At 45.6% G+C, this 21,957-nt stretch overlaps 1 protein-coding gene across 2 annotated transcripts in view; it reads left to right on the top strand.

Moving 5' to 3' along the window:
- Nucleotides 1–21,957, top strand: part of BRWD3 (bromodomain and WD repeat domain containing 3) — a 1,632,068-nt gene that overhangs the window by 625,272 nt on the left and 984,839 nt on the right. For both annotated transcript variants that reach the window (XM_069612911.1, XM_069612910.1), the window contains exon 18: nucleotides 15,209–15,382. In XM_069612911.1, the coding sequence (XP_069469012.1) occupies nucleotides 15,209–15,382 (174 nt within the window). The remainder of the gene's footprint in view (nucleotides 1–15,208; nucleotides 15,383–21,957) is intronic.

The raw sequence follows: 21,957 nt of genomic DNA, 5'->3' as shown, positions 1-21,957 counted from the left end.
TGTAATATTGTGTTGCAACATATGGGGTCGAGTGGGCTCTCTGTGTTTGTAGATTCTCCCTGTAGGTAATGAGATGTCTACCTATTAGTTCTCAAAGTAGGTTTTTAAGGATGAAAAGATGACCCGGTTTGGCAAGTAATCATGATTTCATAGGGGAACTGTTACCTGTGATTCTTTTTTTGAGCTGGATACGATTGTCCCTAGAAGTTTCGCAATGTTCCTGTTCCGCGTTATAAAATGCGAATCAAAGATGGCCGCCCATATGTGTCCATGTGATGATGTCATCACGGGACCGCGTCATCACGTTGGAAAGCTGCTTCGGCCATCTTTGATTAGGCTCATAGGTACCATTACTAGCCGATACCAACTTTAATTTGTACTGTGTTTTGGATCTAAATCACAATCTATTGCTATCAAAAACCGACTTAATATTGACATTAAAGTAAGGTTTGGTATTGAACACTAATTGTATTTTTTTCTAGTATTTTTACTTGCTGGTCGAATACATTATCAAAATTAGACTAAGTCACGACCAATTTGGGTGAAACTCATAGCCTGTGTTCTGTCTTGTATCATTTTTACAGTTTAGCAAATTTGCAATTCAATAGACATTGAGTAGATGAATAGTAGTCGCATTGGCATGGGGCTCATAGTAAATAATGTTATACATTCATTACATTGGCAATTCTAGTATGTGCGAGTCGGACAGTGTTATAAGTAGTGGCTCATTTCTGTATCCTGATTTAATCCAGAGGTGCAAGTGTCCATAATATTTATATGTACAGCTTCTTTTTGTCTAAAAAATGAGTTCTTTATTGTCGTCTCCTTTGGGTGGCATGTTGATTTTTTCTACGCCCAAAAATTGGATTCGATTGATATTGTCTTCAGTATGTTCCGTTTGGAAGTTCTATTCTAATGGGTATTTGAGAACATGCATGGCAACATCCAGCATTTACAAACAAACATTTCTTCTTTGTCTAATAAACTCTATCCTTCTTGCTTTGCAAATTGCCTGGTACACTCCCCTGCCAGGACTTCTAATGTATTTTCAAGTGTTTGGTAACCTTCTCTTGCCAAGTGGTCTTATGTGTTTTCACAGTTCCTCTTTATCACCAAAACTGCATATACCGTTCTTGACTGAGTGTATCTGTTTCAATGTCCGTTCAGACTTTTCCCCACACTCTTATTTCATGCGTTCATGTTACTGGGGCTTGGATGTGCACTTTGCCTTTTCTGCTTTCAAACAATCTTCTTGTTGTTTCTGTATTGGCAATCTCATAACATTCAAATTGCTGTTGGCGCGGTTGCCGAAATGCCCCGGGGTACCCACTAGCTTTGGGATGACTCACTGGCTCTGTAGCGTCTTTGGTTTTCCTTCTTGGCTCTGCTTTCACATGCTTGCTTCGCCTCAAGTTCCGGTAAAGAGAACTTTGCCTTTTTGTGCTGCGAGCACCCTCTTGCACCTCCCGGCCTCTCCATGCCTTGTCCTTCCCACGTACTGCATCATTGCTTCTTTGCTAGCGCACTTCACTGCTCCGCCACACCGGTTCATGTCTACAGCGTTCGCAAGTCTCTGCAGAGGAGCCAACGTCTCCTCCTGCACTGCAGCTCCTAGTGCGGTTGCCATCTTTAAATGTCCCACGCACAGGAGGTTTCGTTGAACAACTAGCCCACACCTTAAGCTTGAGGCTCTTGTTACTATGTACCAACCCCTTCATCCTCCTTGTCTCAGTACATAGGGGATTGTGGGAGTTGGAGTCCATGGCTGTCATTGGACGTACAGTATTTGGATAGTCTTTCATAATGGTTTTACATGAAAGAAGAGTCTCAGATAAAGGTGAACAGGAAGCAAAGAGGGTTTTGTTGGAGCTTTTATCCTTCAGGTCATAGGTGGGAGTTTGACCTAAATACTATTGGGAAACGGTTTCTTTACTTCCTCTACAGGGGGGAACAAAGACATGGCAACAGGCCATCAGGGCCTTGGACATTAGGGGGTCTTACCCATATGTAAATGGGTATATTGCAGTATATTGAAGCCATCACACCTCCCCAGTAGTCGTCCCCTCCCATGTGATCCTCCCTCATATAGCCAGCCCCTGGATTCGGATCAGGTAGCGGCTGCTGTCACCAGGCCACATGGGAGGGTACGACGTTCTTTCTTTGCGGGATGTTTTTTCGCTGGGTTTTTTACCGCGATTGTTTTTTTCCTCGAAAAAACTCATCGAATTCTTTAGAAAATGGGGGGTTGGGGGGGGGAACCCCCCCCCCCCAAAACTATTCGATGGGATAAAAAACCCGCGAAAAAACATCCAGAGATGAAATGACATGGAACACCTGGGAGGAGGTCACCCCTGGACAATCTATGATGACTCCATTTGATCCATAAATGAAGCATGAGGCCTTCCTATCACCAGCACCGGTGGACTGTTTGACCATCGAGTGCAACTTCATTCACCTCTGAGTTCCCATTGATTCTGGTTATTCCACTTGTTCTGAGGAGGCTGTGGAAGTTCATGTTCCAGATTGCTCTGGATTGAGCCCCATAGAACATGGCACTTGTTAAGTTGGATTTTCAGAATCAGCCATGTGGACGGATTCCGAGAGGCCACCATATTATGGTGAACAGGGATAGACATTAATGTCTAGCCTATGTAAGGAACTTATGGTGGCAACAGTAAAGACAGACATAAGTGATCACAGTTCAAGGGTCTTAGGTAAACTATATGCAGGTGGAAAAAAACGCCTAATCTAAACACAAGTCTAAGATGAGAGCAAGCATCGACCATCAAATGAAAATAAGGCAGTCCTAGTGCCGCTGTGTCAAATAAAAAGGGCATATACTAAGAAACCTATTGTCAAACCTTACAACTAATACAAAAAGGGTGTGGGATAGTTCTGAAGAAAAGAAAGAAGTGTTCACAAATAATATGTCAGGTTGTGGTAGCCGGAGTCTTCCTTCCCCACGTTTTGAGCACAGGGTAATGTGGGATCTTGGAGCACAGCACAGTCTCGAGCTTCCCCCAGCCCGAGATGTCAGTTCTGTTCCAGTCTATCAGGTGCCTCGATGGCCAAGTCTCTTCTGCTTCCAAAGTCTATTGCCTTGAGAGTTTGTCGTATTCAAAAAATAAAACAAAAAAAAGTTTCTTCAACAAAATGAACATTTGTTTCCTAGTTTTACTCGGGTGAGGATTCTTCACCCCCGAGCCCACCTCTTCTGGGCACTGACCCCTGTTTCTATTGATATCAGGGCCTCAGTGGTTGGGTGTCCTGGTTCCGAGGGCCTGATAAGTTTTGAAATAACACAACAAACAACACACAGTTCTGTTCTACGTATTTCTTGGGTGATGGATTCACCCCTGGGTCTCCCTCTTCCGGGCGCAGACCCCTCTTTGCTTTCAGCCTCCCTCCACCGGGTTCACTATGGCTTTTCTCGGGTGATGGATTGACCCCTGGATCTCCCTCATTCGGGCTCGGATCCCTCTCGACTGTTGGCCACCCTCCACCGGGTCCACTATGAGTTGTCACAATCTTCCTTTATCGTTCTCGTATAAGGTCTTTTCAACAGTTCGCTGTGAACCTCCCTTCCTCGGGTTCACTTGATCAGAGTGATACTGGGTTACCCCTGGGTCCCCCTCTTCTGGGCACAGACCCCCTCTCAAATCTTAATGTCTTTTTAAATGTTTGCGGGATTCACTTCCCTTGCTTTCTCACAGTTCTTAGGTCAAAAGCTTTCAGCTGTACAGGGATTTGGCTTGACTTCCTGTATGACTACTTTGACCTATCTTGGCGGCTCTCCTATAGCCTTCTGGTATTTGTAGTTTCACTCAGATGGGAATCGACCAGAGTCTCTCGTTAGCACCCACGTGGTGCTGGTTCCCTCTACAGCTGGTCTCCCCTCAACAGTTTTAAAGTTGTTTGAAGTTGGTTAAACCTTTCCACTTTGCGCCTTTCATTCACCACAGCCCCGCTCTTATCGGCTCTCCCCTCGACTCGCCGGCTGTGATGTACCGCTTGGCTTTCCTCGTAACTGGAGTCAAGGCCGGTACCACAGTAGCGAGAGTTTCCCTCACTCACGCTTATCAGCGTCGACACGCTCTGTGTACCGTTGCCATCTACTGCAGAGCACTTGGGCTATTGTCCTCGGCCTTATGAATCTTTCCTCAGAGGGTTCACAGGGTTTTGTCGAAAGGGCAAGGTCTTGTCTCTCCTCGTCAGCCTCTCAATGTTTGCCAGCTTTCTCCTCCTTTTGAACTGCAGGGTCTGGATAGCTGGCACGTTGTGCGGTCTGCCTTGCTTGTATCGTGCTTTGTTGCTCCAACTTTTATCCCTGTGGGGAAGGGAAAGGCCGTCCGGTGTGTGTGATTCTGATCAGTTGCCTGACTTTGCCGATCCTTGTATGGGGACATGTCAGGTGAACAGTTTTAACATTAGTCTGTTTACTGTCATATTGTAAGGAACTGTTAAAAGGTTCCATAGAGAATTACAATCTTTATATCAGGAGGTTTGTGAGACCAACAGAATAACCAGGATTTGTAGCATACAATAAACAAGAGGGTTTGTGGGGACTATAATTGTTGGTCACATTTGACTGGGACTTCAGAAAGTGATAATCAGAGGGACAGGATTGTTAGGGATTCTGGGAGTGGTTTTTAATGGGTTTTACCAGACATGATTGGGTTGTTGGTTTTACCTTTGGGTAAAGAAGATTTACTGGGTGGAAGGGATGATGACGAGAATAGCTTATAAAAGCTTCGGGGACTTTTCCCCCTCACCGTTCTCCCCGTGAGGGCACTCCGTCTCACCTGAGGTATTTCCCCAAGCATAACCCCGGGCTCCCCTACCCAGGTGATTCTCCCCCACTAGTCCACCCCCAGGAACTGGATCCAACAGCGATGGCCGTGTCCTGGCCACCTGAAAAATAAGACTGAGTGTGAGGGAGGTGAAGGGCCCATTAAGTACGCACAGAGTACTCTTAATAACAGAAGTTAGGGAGAATGTATACAAATGCAATTATTTATTTAAGGATCAGACAAATCGACCTAAACTGCCTAGTTCTGGGAGGATTCATGGGTGGACAGAAATGGAAGGGCAAACGGAGTCAGCCTGTGCTTCTTGGCCAGGTCCGGATCAACCGCTGTGGTGGAAGCGGACTTCTCCCAGACTTCAAACAAGAGGCATCGCCCTTGCAATTGCAACATTCCAGCATGAAGGGGGGCCTTGCAGAACCAGATTATTTGTTTCTGCTTTGAGCGTTAACTTCCACCGTTTGATTACGGTGGCCATCGCTGATCGTCGCCTCTATCCTCCCCCAGGGGTCCTCTCAGAGCATCGACAACGTGGTGGTCTTTCATTAAATGTCATGGGCGCACGCAGCTGCACAGAGCAAGGAACCGTCTAGCCTGAGTGCAGAACTTCCAGCTAGCAGGACCTAAATTCTGACGTCGAAAGTGATCTCTGCAACCAGTGACCCCCAAGACCCCTCCTACGTAATCATGACATGAAGCATTGGGGGCCAGCGATTGCAGAAGTGGTCCCAGAGCGAATCGAAGTACAGGGAGGAGTACACATACCTGTTTCTAATATACCCCACCCCACCTCCATAAGGTTTAACAGGTATAAAGTCCTTGCCCTACTACTGCCTTACCTTACCGTGATCAGTGGGGTTCTGATCAAGGCTCCTCTCCTGGGCTCCCCTAAGGTGGTTGAATTGTGACAGGACTTCGGAAGAACGTTACTTATATTGTTCTTCTCTTTTAAAACACTTGCAACTGCCTGTTGGCTTTGCCAACGCTTGTTCAGACTACTTTAAAGACCTCCAATAAGGGTTTTATTGGGATTTGGGACTCTAACAGTGCCCTTAAAGTGTAAAGCCTTACATTCGGTTCTATGAACCATAGCCGCACATTTTTCACTGAATTCATTTTCACTGAATTTTGCACTTTTTTGCAGCAGAATATGGGTGGTGGGGTAGACCCCAGCGCCCCTTACTATCCCCACCCCCATATATACCTTACACACACTTGCCATATGCATTCTGCTGCAAAAATGCCATTCGGCAAAAGTGTGCTAGACCTTATATTCATAAGGCTGTTTTTTATGGTTCTAGCTGACCTTTCTTTAGACTAATCAACTTGGTTTATTACTTACTTTGGGCCTCATAAGGAAGTGGGTGGATCAGTAAAAATGTGGTGGTAACGCTATTTGTTAGGGAGAATTCTCTTATAAGGCTAATTTCCCAAACATAGTGAGTCCCCCAGCAGCTTTGCTGGATTTTTGGAGTTTGTTTTTTTCTCCTACTAAGAGTGAGACTTTTTTACTCCCACTCTTAGGCATGGTTTGAGTTATGTCTCTGACTATTTGTGTGATTTTGGGCTATGGGGTCTTTTACTCCAAAGGGTATTATCTGGTTTTTGTGTATGTGTTACACAGCATCCTCATTGCAGTAACACAGGGGTGTCATAGTGATCCCCAAACATAGACTCCATACCCTGGGACTGACTACTGTCTCCCAGGGCATGTAAAATCACCGTTGACTTTACTAGCCTTAAATTATGAACAGAACCAGTACAAACCATCATATTGTGGAAGTACTGGAAGGGGTTAATTATATTGCCACTGGGTCTGTTTTCGAGGGGGCACTGTGCAGTCCCCCCCTTGTCGCGTTTCTGGCTGGTGGCAGTGGTTACCACGCGAAATATTCCACCGGAATATTCTCTATGGGATTTTCCCATTGATTTTAAACGCACCACTTTTTGGTGCAATGTTAAAGATACCGCCATTTTATTTATTTAATATTAAATGAACGGTTGGGTCTTTTTGCCAGAACTCTTTTCTAAAATGGCATTTGTGTCCGTCTCTGTAACTCTGACCAAGGTCGAGCCCTTTTTTCCACTTTTTGGCGGGCTTCTCAACAGAAGCCCTCCAAATGGTGGCACTCTGTCTGGGTTCCACAGGATGGGTGGGAAGGTTGGCACCCTGGACTGCGTTGCCTTAGCAACTCAAGTCGCACTCTGTTCTGATTGGGCCAGTGGTGAGCTGCCCGGCTCACCACTTAGCATGTTTGAGTGACAGCTAGGCTGTTGAATGGGGGTTTTTCTGCATAAAAGCAGGGCCTTTGGGACTGGAACTTCAGAAGTCGCCACAGGACCTAAGAATCCAAAGAGGGAAGAAGCTGAGCCATCTGCAATGACGACACCACCGGTGGAGCCCTGCTGCAACAAACTTGCCACTTTCCCAACGACAAGAGAAGATCTTCTGCTGGACGAGTCTTCTTCCTCTGAGCTGGTGGGACCAACCAGTTCGCCCCTTTCGCCTTCGAAAGACGTCTCTGGTCGAATCGCCTGTGCCAAGCACCCCGGCGGCCGGATAGCCAAGCTTCACCACTTTGACCGCGAATAAAAGGAACGCACCTTTTACCGACGAACTCCGCGGCTGTTTTCATCCCTGTGCAATGCATCGACTACACGTTTCCTCCTCGACGAGATCCTCTCTTCCCCTGGTCGAAACAACGAATTGCAACCACTGCCAGGAACAACTGCCACTGCTGGAGCTTCCTCTCTCTTTAAGGTACTGTGTCCTGCCTGGCCTCCCTTTCTTCGGTTTGCCCAAGGTGACCCTTAAATCCTTGGCTTTCCAACTGGTTTGGCCCCAGACCTTCTAACCTTACCTTCTTGAATCGCCCCAACCTCTTTTGAACATTCTGCAAAGACTTTTAGTGCATTTTAAACCGTGTGATCCTGGGCACATTTCGCTTTGCTCCATTTAAAGTGGGCCTGGCCTATGAACTTTGGCTCTACAGTGTCTACTGCCTTTATTCCCTTGCTGAGAACTCCTAAAAGTGTTGGGACTTGTTTTATTTCTATGCTCTGCCTTTTTCTCTCCCTTTAACTGAACTATTGGAGTGCCATCGGGTTACGCGCTCACATCTGTTTTAACAAATCGTGGTGTTTTAACTCTGACTTGTCTAATAGTTATCAAGGGAGGTGTGTATACTTTACCTGACTGTGTTTTAACTTGCTTTTGATTTAGAGTGCTAGTATATTGCCTAAAGTGTGTTAAATAAATAATTATATACTTTTTATACAAAGCTCTGGTCAGTTTTTGTTTGCTCTACTGTGTTTTTAGCCCTATTGTGTATACTCTATATACTGCCCTACTCTTCTTGAGAGAAGTCTGACTGCTCAGCCACAGCTACCAGGTAAATCTGGGTGGTACAGACTGCTACCAATTGGGTTTACTGCTTGCTCCTGTAGTCTTAATCTTTTTGCAGTGTTCCCCAAGGGAACTGCACAGGTTTCTGCCTAACACTATTACTGCTGCATTACCGCTCCGCAGCACTCCATCATGAGTTTGGGGGAAATTCAGAGCATTCACCTCCAGCTCCAAGCTGGAGGTGAATGCGCTGACTTTCCACCCATTTTTGGGCACAATTACTGCCTCAGTAATTGTGCCGAAAATGCCCCATTGAGTCCTATTGACTCGAAAAGAATTGGGATTTACCACGCTAACGCAACTTGTGATCCAACGCTAATAGTGCCAGGCCTAGTTGCAGTAACGCTAATTGCATTTTTACTGTTCCGCCTACCTCGTGATGTGGCCCTTTGTCTCTTCTTCACTTGCTTTGCTACATTACAGTGTTCTATTACGGATCTTACTGTGTTTAAAAGTAAACTGTTTGTGCTCTAGAGCCAAAGCTACCCAAGAGTGAATATGTATATATTTCTAGTGTATTTTTTGTGATTTACTTGCCTGTGTTTTTTTTATTGATCAGTTATCCAACACCGAAATAAATATTATTGTATTTTAATACATTCTGCCTAACTTGTTGTATTAAACAGTGCTCTTTGTTTGCTTAACGGAATCCTCTAAAGTCTCAGCCTTTCTGCTCGTCATACTACATTGATAGTTTGACTAGACATCACGGTGGCTTCTCAGAATCTGTCCACAGATCTGATTCTGAAAATCCATCTTAAAATGTGGAAAGAGTGATGCCAACAGGGACGGTGATGAGAAGGCACTCCTGGATGGGGTAGGGAAAATTTGAGGTAATTCTGCGCCAGCTGATCCAGTGATTGGGTGGACTGTCGCTGATCCGGGGGCAATAATGGTTTACCAAAGCATTAATTTGCAAGTGTGTGATTGTTTGCCACGGGTGTGGCACCACTATCAATAGAAATATGATGTGAGACACAGGATATCAAAAAGGTGCCTTTATTGTAGGTGTGCCCCTTAGTGACACGTGTTTCAACCTGTCTTTGGTCTTTTTCAAAACTGGACACTTGAAAAGAATTATTCTCACAAACAAAATTGTGAGAATTTTGTCCTGGACCTTTAAGCATAGCTACTAGATATGCTGAAATGACTGATTATTCGCTCCAGAGGTTTCACTCCGCAAAAGTAATGGCTTAGATCCTGGGCCTAGCTGTGCAGCAATCTGCAACTCCCATTAGCAGAAGTAGAGGATTTCGTCCATTTACCTATGCCCATCGGGGCAAAGGGTAGGCGCCCTCAGACACAGCTGCTCCATCAAGCCAGTGGAAGAGGCAAGGGCATTCCTAGAGATGGCATTTCTGCCTGAACAGTGCCCTCATGTCCTCTGGTACGAAATCCCTATGAAGGCGATTTCCAACATGCATCCCTAGTGGGATGGAAGGAATTTGCCTGTTTAGCATAGAATAGTGTCTCAATGCTTCCATCGCCTTGGCCTTACAGGTCGTTACCCAGGGATATTGTCTGCCCTTTGCTCAACGGCCTTCGTACTATAACGTCCGCAGACATCCTTGCCTCAGAACCCTTTACTGTTTGAGGAGGTTTCTTCACTTCTGGCGAAGGGCACTATAGAGCAGGTACCATGCTTTAAATATGGCTGGGGGCTGGCTTTCCATTTATTTTCTTGTTTTGGAGAAAGACTGTCCCATATTAGATCTGAGGCTCTTGTACCTGCACAAGGGCAAGTTCAAGATAGTAACTTGGACCCAGATCCTCAGTGCCTTCGATCTGCGTGTCTAGCTGGGATCAGTAGGTGCTCAGAATTCCTACTTCTATGTGGTGATTCACCTCATTCACAGGAAGTACCTTACTTTTGTTGTGGGCCATTACCACTATCAGTTCTATCGTCTGCACCCAGGGTCTTGACCATACTGCTGTGAGTGGTTACAGCGCGCCTTAGGAGGAAAGGCATTCATGTCTTTCCCTTCCAGGGCGACTGGCTCATGCAAGCTTGCTCCTCAGACCAGGCGTTGACACATCTGTTCTATACCTACAGCATGTTGCACAGCTTGGGTTTCTCCCTGACCTTCAAGAATTCTCAGGTCTTGCTGCCCCACTACCTTTGATTTATCGGATCGATCCTGAACACGGATCTGAGCAGTGCTTTCTCGCCCGAAGATCGAGTGCCGAACATCTTCAAGCTGGTTCATATCTTCCAATCACAGAAGAGAGTTCTGGTGTTGGCTTCCTGCAGTGCTTTCTCTTTGTTGGTGGTCTCAATTTCAGGGGCAGACCTTATGCAGGTCTCAGCGATAGTTTCTCCAAGATCTGGTATGGTAGTGCCTGTGAGACAATCTGTTGAAAGGGACTTTGCTTCAGCAACCCTACCCACTATTGACAGTAGGCATGGATGCATCCTTAAAAGGCTGGGGTCGCTCCCCACCAAGATCTGATGGTGAGCGGACTATGGCCTCCTGTTAGGCATGATTGTATGCAGTACACTATGGGTGCACTATAATAAACTTGGCCTCCTAGTAATCGAGACCCAACCTTTGATATAAGTCTGAACTACACAGGTTGGTAGTGTGGTCGAGCAGCCAGGCTTATCTCAAGAGGGGTCAATGTGAACAGTAAGGTTATGAAAGAGTTTCAAAGTAGCAGTTATCCAAATAAAAACTTACACTCAAGGTTTCTTGATAAAACAATTATTAATTTATCACAGTCAGTTGTAAAGCCTTCTTCAGAAGGGAGCAATATATGTAACAATTCAAATACACTTCAAAACACACTCTTAGTTTCTCCAAATTAGTTGATACCCATTGGGGATGGCACGCAGGCACTTCCTACACCCTCAGGTGACTTAGATAGCTAGGACACTGTGGCCACTGATATATCACTAGTACATTTAGAGCAATACTGAGTTTGGTGGAAAAGATAGAATAGAGGAATAAAACAAAGGTTAACAAATAATTCATTAACAGTTGAGTACTGGGAAATAAGTTTAACCCTTTCCTGGGGAAAGGATAAATCACAGCGTCAAAGATGAGAAGAGAATCTCAGGGATCTAGGACTGCCAGTGCTAATTGCACAATGTCAAGGGGAGCTGAACATTTTCTTTGCAGGTAGGTAGAAAGTCTTGCACAATGTTTTTAGAAATGTTTTTAGAAAATAGAACACTTGAAGGGCCACCAGCTGGGAGGCTTGTGTGGGTCAAGGTTTCAGCAACTCTGCAAGGCAACCACGACAGGTCTCAACTGAGAGGAGCAAGTAAGGCTACACAACAAGAGGTAAGTTCTCTTAGGCTTTACAGTACCTCTGGTTAGAAGAAATGGTTCCAGCTGGCTTCTGTTCCTGAACAGCTCTGCAGATCCTGTTGTTCCTGAGCCTCAGTCGTGGGGACAAGAGGGAGGACGTTTGGGGACTCCTGCTCTGCAATGGGAAGGTCAGCGGCGGCAATGGGCAAAACCTCAATTCAGTGGCCCTTCAGTGTTTCAGCTCCTCGCGTCTGACAGCAAATAGCAACACAGGGTTTCTCGGATACCACTTCAGACTTCCTTACTTCTGGGGTCCAGCACTCTGTTGAGGTGGCTAAGGCTTGGTCAGTCCTGCATCAGGGAAGTCCCGAGGATCTTTCTGGCACTCGGGTCCGACTTAAAGCAATGCACACGATCTGGTGTTCCTCTCCCTGGCTCTTCAGTTCCAACAGCAGCAGCAGTGGAAATGCAACCAGCTTCGAGAGGATGTCCGGACGGGCTTATTTTGGAGTTGATTGGTCCCACCAACTCAAAGGGAGAAGTCGTCCTTGCAGGGCTTCTCTAGTTGAGGCGAATTCAGAGCTTCAGCACAGCAGCAGGGTTTCACCGGGCAAACCAACGTTTCAGGAGTTGCAGCAAGCGTCTCTTCAAAGTTCTTCTGCGGATTCCTTTGTCCAGTGGTCGACTATGCCTTCCAAGCCAAAAAGCCTTGCCTTTTATGCAGGTTTCTCCCATTCATTCCAGCCTAGCTGTCAATCACACAGCATGGTGGCTGTCCTTGCCGGACAGCCAGCCAGCCAATCATCTGTAGGTGCATTCCTGTAACCAAGGGGATTTAGCACAGGGAGTTTCGAGCACCTCCCTCACTTCCTGCCCCTGCCAGACATACTGGAGCCAGAGGTGGGCTTCACTCGTGAATCCCGCCAAAGACAAAATGAACAAAGGGACCAAACCTGGTTTGGCGTGCAGAGTAAATCTTAAGAAGGACCTTTCCGACATACAATGGCAAAAAAAGAAGAGCAGCCCTTTTGATGAAATCGGCACCCATGGGTGCTTTACTGTGGCTGCGAACGCAGCCCACGGTAAAAACACACAATGGTAGTAAAAAGTAAACTACTGCCACCAGCCATTAATTGTGTATAGGGTAACATAAAAATGTTACATGCAAAACTAGACGAAGGGGATACTAAGTAACCTCTCCAGCACCCTATGGTAACATAGTGTGTGCTGGGTCTAGAAAGTTACAAAATGTAAGTAAAGTCAATTTCACTTCACTGCTCTTAAAAACAGTAGTTTATCCAAGAGCAGGTATTTAAACCTTTGGGAAATCTAAGAGAATTCCCTGTGCCACTGCACTGAAGGTGCTGTTTGTCACAATGTAAAGATGATGCCTCTGGGTTTGTCAGACTCCAAAGTCCGAAGAAACACAAAGAATAAATCATATTAAAATTACATGAGAGAGATAAAAAGTCCTAAAGTCCAGCAAAAAGAGCCAGGGGTCTCTAAGGTAGAAGGGAATTAACACATTTCTGAGAATTCTCCCTAACACCTCCCTCTGAGTTTAGTCTCAAGAACTCATCAACTTTTTGAAGTTGTGGGTGATCAGGCTGGCCTTGGTTGACTTCCTTCAGTTCAGGGCAAGAATGTGCTAGTTCTGATATACAATACATTGGCTATGCATTACCTCAACAAACAAGGTGGCGTAGGGTCTTTGCCCCTGTGCAGTGAAGCAATGCGACTGTGGTTCTGGGTTCTGGAGAATGACATTTGACAGCAGCCCATCTCGCCGGGAAGGGGAATGTCATCGCAGATGTCTGTAACAAACAGATGTCAGCCTCTCACGAGTGGGAATTCTGCCACGAAGTTCTGGGGGGGATTTTCTTCTATTGGGGACTCCCCTAGTGGACCTCTTTGCTTCCAGTATAAACAGGAAATATGAGTTGTTTTGCTCCAGGGAATTTCCTTGACAAGCAGCTCTAGGGAATGCACGGAAAGTTGAGTGGATGTTTGACCTCCTCTATGCGTTCCCACCAATCCCTGTCATTCTATTTCTCAGGGTCAGCGCCTGTTTGGATCATGTGACTCATGATTGCTCCTGACTGGGCTTAGAGAACGTGGTAGCCGGAGTTGCTGAACATGTCCATCTGCCTTCCTAGGTACCTTCCGATGAGTGGATCCGCTCTCCCATTTGGAAAGGAAAGTCCTCCAACCGAACCTCAACAGCCTGAACCATCATGCTTGGCTGCTGAAAGGCCAAGAATAGAGGGAGTGGGATTAGTTGCATGACTTCCAGGACATTCTCCTCTCTGCTTCGAGACCCATCACCAAGTCTGTTCATGCTGCAGGTATCGCACATTTGCGGCTGTGTTTCGGTAGAGGGATATGGGGTCTTTTACTTGTCCCACATCCTCTGTGTTGGGTTTTCTGCTTTCCTTGGCCCGGATGGGCCTGTAGATTAGTACTGTGAAGGAGTACCTGGCCACTATCTCCATTTTTAAAAGACCCCTTGAGCAAGTCTCATCCTTCACAATCCCCACAGTTAAGTAGTTTTTGTAGGAATTGTTTAATGTATTTCCCAATCACCAGTTCGTTATTCCAGCGTGGGATTTACATTTAGTGTTGACATTTCTTATGGTAGCTTTGTTTCAGCCCCTGCAATCATGTATTTTTAGGTTGCTCGCCCTTAAGGTGATTTTCCTGATTGCCCTCACTAGCACAATATTGGTGAGTGGGCTTCAGTTGTTATTTGTTAAGCCTCCCTATTTGATTTTCTCCAAAGAGAATGTGATGTTGAGAGTAAAACATTCTGTCCTCCCAAAGGTGGTCTCGGATTTCCATCTCTTCAAATGGGTTCCCAGTCAAGTGCAGGGTGCTATTACACCTTCAATGGTTCGGCGACCCGTCAGCAACAAAATGTTTGGGGAAAAAGGTGGGACTGAGGTCATAGGGAATTAATGCCTCGATATATCCTGGCACCAGCGTCATGGCCAGTGCAAGTGTGTAGAGATATCTGGCAGGGCAGCGTTGCACCCCCTAGTGTTTTAAAAGTTTTAGAAGATAAGCTGTGCTGGGGATACAATATTATAGATGAAGAAACTGTGAGAGGAACATCCATCAGAACGAACATTACAGAGCGGTAAGTCATTTGTTCTTCAATGGTTCCCTTTTTTTCCCAACCCTTATTCCCCGTCTATGTATTATTTGCTGTGAAGTATATGCCATACATATAGTTCAGGAGTGGGAAGGGTTTGCTTAGGCCCTTTACTCTACATACACTTTATTTTACCTTCACTCTATTGTACTCTGTTATGTCAAACCCAAAGTACTTATTTGATCTGATAGTTGCAATATGTATTTTCTGAATAGTGTGCCTATTTGCCTTTATTCCTGTGCCTTGTATTCTCTCGAGGTGTTTTATTTGGGACTTAACTATACCTATTCACCAGCGTTTCCTCCCCCCTTCAGTGACCTACCAGTAAAGACATTTTGGGTGATCTTGTGGTTGCAACCCTGAGTAACTTTAGGATAGATGATTTCACACCCTTCATCCAAGAAAGGGCTGGGGAAAAATCTCCCTAATAATTGTGCCTACTTACTTTCAGATGGATCATGTTTTGTTTTCTTGTGCTCATTGGAAGCTTATTATATAAGTCTATTATATAAGTCTTGTATGCACAAATCTTTGTATGTATTTTTTTGGTACTTTTTAACGTTCATCTTGTCTTTTTGCTTTCCTTCTAACAAAGGTAATGGTGAAGTGGTAGAGCAAGTAATTGGTCAACAGACAAACGACCATGAGGAGAGTGTTCTTGACAGCATTATTCGTGAGCTGCAGCGAGATCATGACCAAAGAGTTACTTCTAATGAAGGAACGACTGCAGTGCATCCTATCAATAATAGAATACATCCTGTCAGTGTTGGTGCGTAATCGGGCTCTTTCTTGTGTTTGTAATGCATTGTTAAGTTGTATGTGTATTTTACTTTGCTGATTGCATAGTAAATTGTAGAAAGAGGAAATATAAGCAAATACAAGTTAATATTCTATTAACCGCAAAACAAGAATTCATTGTCAGAAGTGGTTCACTTTTCGACAAAGAGAATACTGTTGCCAAAATGGCACCTGATACTTTTTGTTTTTTTAAAATCAAGTTTGTATTGTCATTTTTCCAAAACATTTGGCTATCTTTGATTTTAAGTGAGTGTTGAAAACCTTTAAAATGATTCCTGCATGACTGGCATATTTCTTTCTTTGCATGTGTTAGGCGGAAACCTGTGCAGTTCCCTCTGGGACCACTGCAAAAGATTTAGGACTACAGGTGTTTGGCGGTGAACCCACTTGGTAGCGGTCTGTACCACACAGATTCACTTGGTAGCTGTGGCTGAGCAGTCAGACTTCCCTCAAGAAAAGTTGAGCAGTATGTGGAGTATACAAAATAGGGCAATTCTTCACAGCAAGACAAGCAAACACGCAACGAGGCTTAGTGTAAAGATATTAAGGTATTTATTTATAACAGAACATCTATGAAAAACACTATAGCACTATCACGGCAAACGGATCAAACACAATTACTCTACGAAGAAGAAACAATCAATCCCCCTAGCAATATTTCGACAACTCTAGGTTCTACCGGTACCACTTATTTTCAGACAGAGGTGTATGCCTCAACCTAGATGACACTCTAATATTAGTTAGGACGGGAGAGAAAAAGATAGGCAGGTTATGAAATCAACACAGTTCAATCCTTCGCGGATGAATTGCAAGGCAGGAAGGCAAGAATCACAATAGATCATAAAGTTCAGAGGCCAGGCCCACTCGAAGAGAGGCAAGGCGCGATGTCCCAACAAGTCTCTAGCGGAGATGCATTCAAGTCTTTGTAGCAAATTGTTATCGGCAGATTGAACCAGTTCAGAACAAATAAATGAGAAACGCTTGGAGGCGACCCAACGGAACGGAGAGGATTAAGACACCTCGCTCGAACCGATCGAAAGGGAAGCCAGGTGGACACGGTACCTTGTTGTGGAGGGCAGCTCCGGCGGGGGCAGTTGTTCCTGGTGGTGGATGCACGTCAGGTCTTTGCCAAGAGTAGAGATGTTCTCGTCGTCGAAGAAAAGTGAAGTCCGGTGCACCACCAGGGAAGAGACCAGCCGCGGAGTGCTCCGTCACAAGGCACCACCTTTTGGTCGCAGTACAGGGATAGTGGCTATCTGGTTGCCGAGGTGCTCTGCACGGGCAATTCGACCACTGCGTCCTGAGGCGAATAAAAAGCAAAGGGGACTGGTTGTTCCCTCCAGCCAGGGGAAGAGACTCTCCGGCAGGGAGATCTCCTCTGTCGTCGGGAAGTGGTGAGTCGGTTCCGCAGGGCTCCACCGGAGGTGTCGTCGTGCAGGTCGGCTCAGCGTTACCCTCGTCGGATTCTTAGGTCCTGTGGCGACTTCTGAAGATCCAGTCCCAAAAGCCCTGCTTTTATGCAGAAAGCCCCCATTCATTCAGCCTAGCTGTCAATCAACACATGCTAAGTGGTGAGCGGGGGCCAATCACTCCAGAGTGCGACCGGAGTTGGCAAGGCAACTTGGTCCAGGGTGCCTAAACCCCCTCCCACACCCCTGTGGTAACCCAGACAGAATGGCACCACTTTGGAGGGTCTCTGTACAGAGCCCGCCAAAAGTGGAACAAAGGGCTCGACCTTTGGTTTAGGAGTCACAGAGACGAACACAGATGCCATTTTACAGACCGAGTTCTGGCAGAAAATACCATCCGATAAACTTATTTAAGATAAGTAGATCGGTGGTACGTTAGAGATTAACGAGAAAAAGTATCAATCTCCAACAATGGGACAAATCCCATAGGGTTATGTTCGGGGTCGAACATAACAAGTAGTTTCCACTGCCACCAGCCAAAACTCGATGAGGGGGGACGGGACAGTGCCCCCTCGAGTAACAGATCCAGGAGTAATCGAATTACCCCTACTAGTACGTCCACAATAAGATGGTTTGTACTAGTTCTGTTAGTAAATATAGGTCTAGTAAAGCCAATGGTGACTTTACATGCCCGGGGAGACAGTAGTCAGTCCCCGGGTATAGAGTCTATGGTGGGGGTCCGCTAGGACACACCAGTGTTACGGCACGTAGGGTGCGGTGTAACACACATAGAAAAACATATGAGACCCTATGGAGTAAAAGACCCCATAGCCCATCGAACACATTGACATTCAAAGGAATTACACCCATACATGTCCAAGAGTGGGAGAAAAAGAGTCTCACTCTTGGCAGGATGGAAAAAACAAACTCCAGAAATCCAGCAAAGCTGCTGGGGGACTCACTAGGTTAGGAAATTCAGCCTAAACAGAGAATTCTCCCTAACAGCATGCTTATACAATTCAATGTCTGTAATGAATTCCCTTTTAAGGCTTCTACAGTTCGGCCTTTTTTCCCTTTTAGCCTCGACAATCGAAGCATTGTAAGCATGGATCAACGGCTTATGAACTGAAATGCTGCTTTACCTGTAATTTTTGACAAACGTGTACATCGTCATGTTAAAGTTCTCTACATTGAACAGAACATCACAAGTAACTTATGCAATAAAGTCCAAAAAAGAGACATACATTGTTTAAAAAACAAGAAGTTCCAACGCACACTACGCCCCCTTCTACAGGAAAACTATGGCTGACAAAGAGGGTTCCCACAAAAGCCCTGGGAGTTTCTGCTAAATATCAAAAGTAACAGCAAAATGGTCAACAAACAAATTAAACTAATTAAAACTGATACTTAAGGAGATCTCTTGTTAGGGGACGTGTAAAGAAATGCATGGACAATCCAATAGGAGGACTTGCCTCTTTGCCGATGTATGATTTTACCCTGGCTAGAACGGAGAGCCGGCAAGAGGAGCTTGAAACCCTGGCAGTGATCACCTTAATTGGCAGTGCCACTATTAAGATGAATTGCTAAAATAAACCCCTAGTTATGGAAAACAGGGAGACTCTTAAGTGTTTAGCCAAAACCCAATGCTAGTGTGGAACACAGTCAAGGCTTAGTCTCATGAGACTGTGAACGTGTACAGAAGCCCCAATGAGTCCACACAAATACCCATAATTCTCATCTTCTCCTAATGGGATCCCTATGATTATCCAGAGAACTCAATCTGGTCACCTTGTGTGGAACATAGTGAAAGGCACAAGGTGAATTAAAATCCCCTGCTATCACGATTTTATCCTGGTGTCCTTTTCCAAATCAATCATCTAAATTTCCAGAGTTCATTCAGCATAGATTCAATATTAGATCAAACAGGGTTCCAATAAGTGTAAATAATAAACATTTCATTCATACTCTCGTCCTCCCCTATCTGCATTTTTATGGCTAGCAGATCATCATTGGGGGTATCAATATTAGTATGGGAAGACCCTCATTTTAAATTAATAGCAATTATAAGGCCCCCCGCTGGGATGCCCATTTATGCCCTTCTTTTCCTTCTTCGAAAAGACTTTATAGCCTTCAATGTGCGAAGGAGTCAATAACATCGTCTCCTGGAGTAAAATGAAATCGGAGTCCCCCCGAATAGAGAAGGGGGATGAATTTTCAAGATTTACAATGTTTTTAAATCCACAACTCTTCCTGGAAAACACTTGTAAATGGTCCAAGCTAATCTGATTTTCTGTTATAGTAGGACTTCAGCTTAGAGAAAGCTTATTTTTTTGCCTGACAAAATAAACACATCCATTAAACAATGTCTGGTGGTTTGAGTCCTGTTTCTGGCCTGCCACAACACACTGGACCCTCTTTTGAAGCTTTCAGTAGAGGGAGACCTCTCAGCTTTGGTTGGAATCCATATTTTCATATGGCAGCACCTACACCCTCTGTGTTGTGCTGCCAGGGGCCCATTGGGCTCTTTTTTGTGTCGTTTGGGTTCAGTGGGGGGCCTATGTGTCTACGAGTGCAGGAGTAGTCATCGCCTTTTTGTGACATGTGTGTTTTAACCTTTGCAACACAAGCCATGTTATATGGAGTGTCCCCTTTCCTTTGTCCTAAGTAAAACATTTTTACTTTCCAGGCATTCTCTGAACATGCAGGTGGCAGTCGTTACATTGTTACCCTTTTTGCGGGTGCACTATCATGCTTTGCCTTTTTACCAACAAAAATGCACTTCGAGGACCACTTACTAAAAATTGCATCACACTTGTTTATTAAAGTCCTGATCAAGATAGTCTGTCCTTTGTTGGCCGTCCTTCTACCTTGTCAGGTTGTTGAGTGCCCCCTTTCTTCATGCACCTTCATGGATGTTTTGCAGAAAGCCTGCAAAGGTTCACCCATGGAGGGAGCCTATCTGCTCGTAGTCCCTTGAGGGTTTTAGGGGCTTGGTTGTTGCTGGACAGACTCTGGGGAGCTGGTTGTCCACTATTGGAAAGCCACCTCTGAGTTTGAATGTTGCAAGTGACCTAGTGGAGGGCTGGTGTCGCTACCAGCCTAAAAACGGAATAAAAAGAGATGAGATGAAATTAACCAAAAAGTCGACCACTGGAGCTAATAAGACCTGAAGTAAATGACGAGGGACGTGGCAAGACTGCTACACAAACTAGCATAGGGCCAGCCAATACCACCACATTGCAATCCTCAACCTTCTGTTCGATAGGGAGGGACCAACCAGTGTCCTATCTTGCTCTAGGTTCATTGGCTGTTTACCATCATCAGAGAATGCACCTTTGCATTTTCTCTACAAGACCCAGTCCCAGCTTTCCTTGTGGCAAGGGCTTCAGTCTAGACTAACAGCTGGAGCTCTTCGTGTGCATCCTCCAGCATCAATTGGTATGCTGGAAATCTGCTGTGCTGCCCTCCACCAGGAGATGAGCCGGCTGGAAATTCTAAGTCCTGCTGCTGAGTGCCTTTTTACCTTGCCCGGGATCAATGCAGGCTGTGCACCTGCCAAGTCATAAGTGAGGGTCTTTTCTTCATTGCGGGACTGCATCTGGGTATCGCCCTAACCGTCTATGGTCTCTAGAGAAACCGAGAGATGACCAGTGATGCCCTGGGCCCGAATACCTTGCATGATGACCACGAAGGCGCAAGGCATGTCTTCCCCATTGATTTGCTGTAGCCTGTGTGAAAAACCAGAGGGTGTTTCACTGCCCAGACCCTGGGATCCCTTACTTAGGTGGCCAGGGTATGGCTATCGCCTTTGGATCCGGACCCTGGTGCGGGAGGGTCACCTGGGTGAGGGGTCCACAGGGAGTGGGGGAGAGACACCCAATGACGAGATGCAGTATCCCCCCTTTCCCACTACCCCTGTCCAATCCTATATGGGATATTTCAACTTCCCAGATTCACCTCCTTTGTACAGAAACACTGAGCCAAGGAAGAAGAGGTCTAAGGCTGAAAGGATTACCACCCATGCAATACACTGGACCATGTCCCTCTATTGAGATCAGGCAGGGTCATGCACTTGACTTTAATCACGCACACCCTAATACCTATTAACGCTCCCCACGTGGTTAAAAGGTAGAACACTGAGATACACTTCGAGCAAGGCAGTGCACGAGAAGGAGCATTTCCTCCAGGGCTATGGCAAACCAGGAGAAGGAGAGCGACAACATGAGAGGTTGAACCGAAGGGGCAGTAAGCCAGAGACCCCTCCCCTCATTTCACCCCCCCCCCCCGCCCCCCAGCAAGATATTATTTCCGAAAGGACTGGGGATTGCACACGACAGCCCAGCTGGAAGTGAGAAAGAGTTAGTGCTACAGGGTTACCAGCCACCCTCCCGGGTGAACGGCAGAGTTGGGGAGGCGCAGAAATGCCATTGAGGGAAGCAAAGAAATCCTTGCCTGTGTTCAATTGAATAGCTTGCGACAGTATCCGAGGATGAAGGTTACGCGAGCGCCGATAAGCTGCAAGAGAAAGTGAATCCATTGTTAAGAACTGTGAATACGAAATATAAAGTAGAAGAGTGATCCGGCAAAGTGAGATTGCCCAATCGAAAGTCTCTGTGAAATGTTTTAATCCCGCAGAGGCAGCGGGAAGCGAGAGAAAGAAAGTAGCCACAAAACCGCATGAAAGAAAAGTTTGAAAGACTTGATCTAGGAGCAGTTGATATGAAAGCAAGTTATACGTAGCAAGTACATTTTCCAAGAGACATTGCAACTGAAGGAAAATATGTAAAGTGGAAGTAAAGAAAGGAGGGTTGAAATGGTCATGTGGATGTGAGAGCAAAAATCCTCCCAATTTTGAAAGTCTTCGACAGCGAAATCAAAATACAAAAGGAGGCTTGAGCCCGATTGAGGGGAACCTATAGTGTAGAATGTGAAGAAAGCTTGGGGAAGGGAACCCCACCAAGGAGAAAGGTTTGAGCTCGACTGAGGGGAACCTATATTGAACTACGACCAAATATTCCACTTAGAAACTTTTTGTTGAAACTGTGTAGAAGCTTGAAGGGTAATCTGTACTTGGGTGAGGGGAACCCGAGGGTTTTAACTTGTGAAATTGTGACTCAGATTTGAATGGCCAAGAAGG

Source organism: Ambystoma mexicanum, chromosome 5p (genome assembly GCF_040938575.1).
Source record: "Ambystoma mexicanum isolate Mex_15411 chromosome 5p, UKY_AmexF1_1, whole genome shotgun sequence".
Classification (NCBI taxonomy): Eukaryota; Metazoa; Chordata; class Amphibia; order Caudata; family Ambystomatidae; genus Ambystoma; species Ambystoma mexicanum.
This window is presented reverse-complemented; position numbering and strand designations above follow the sequence as displayed.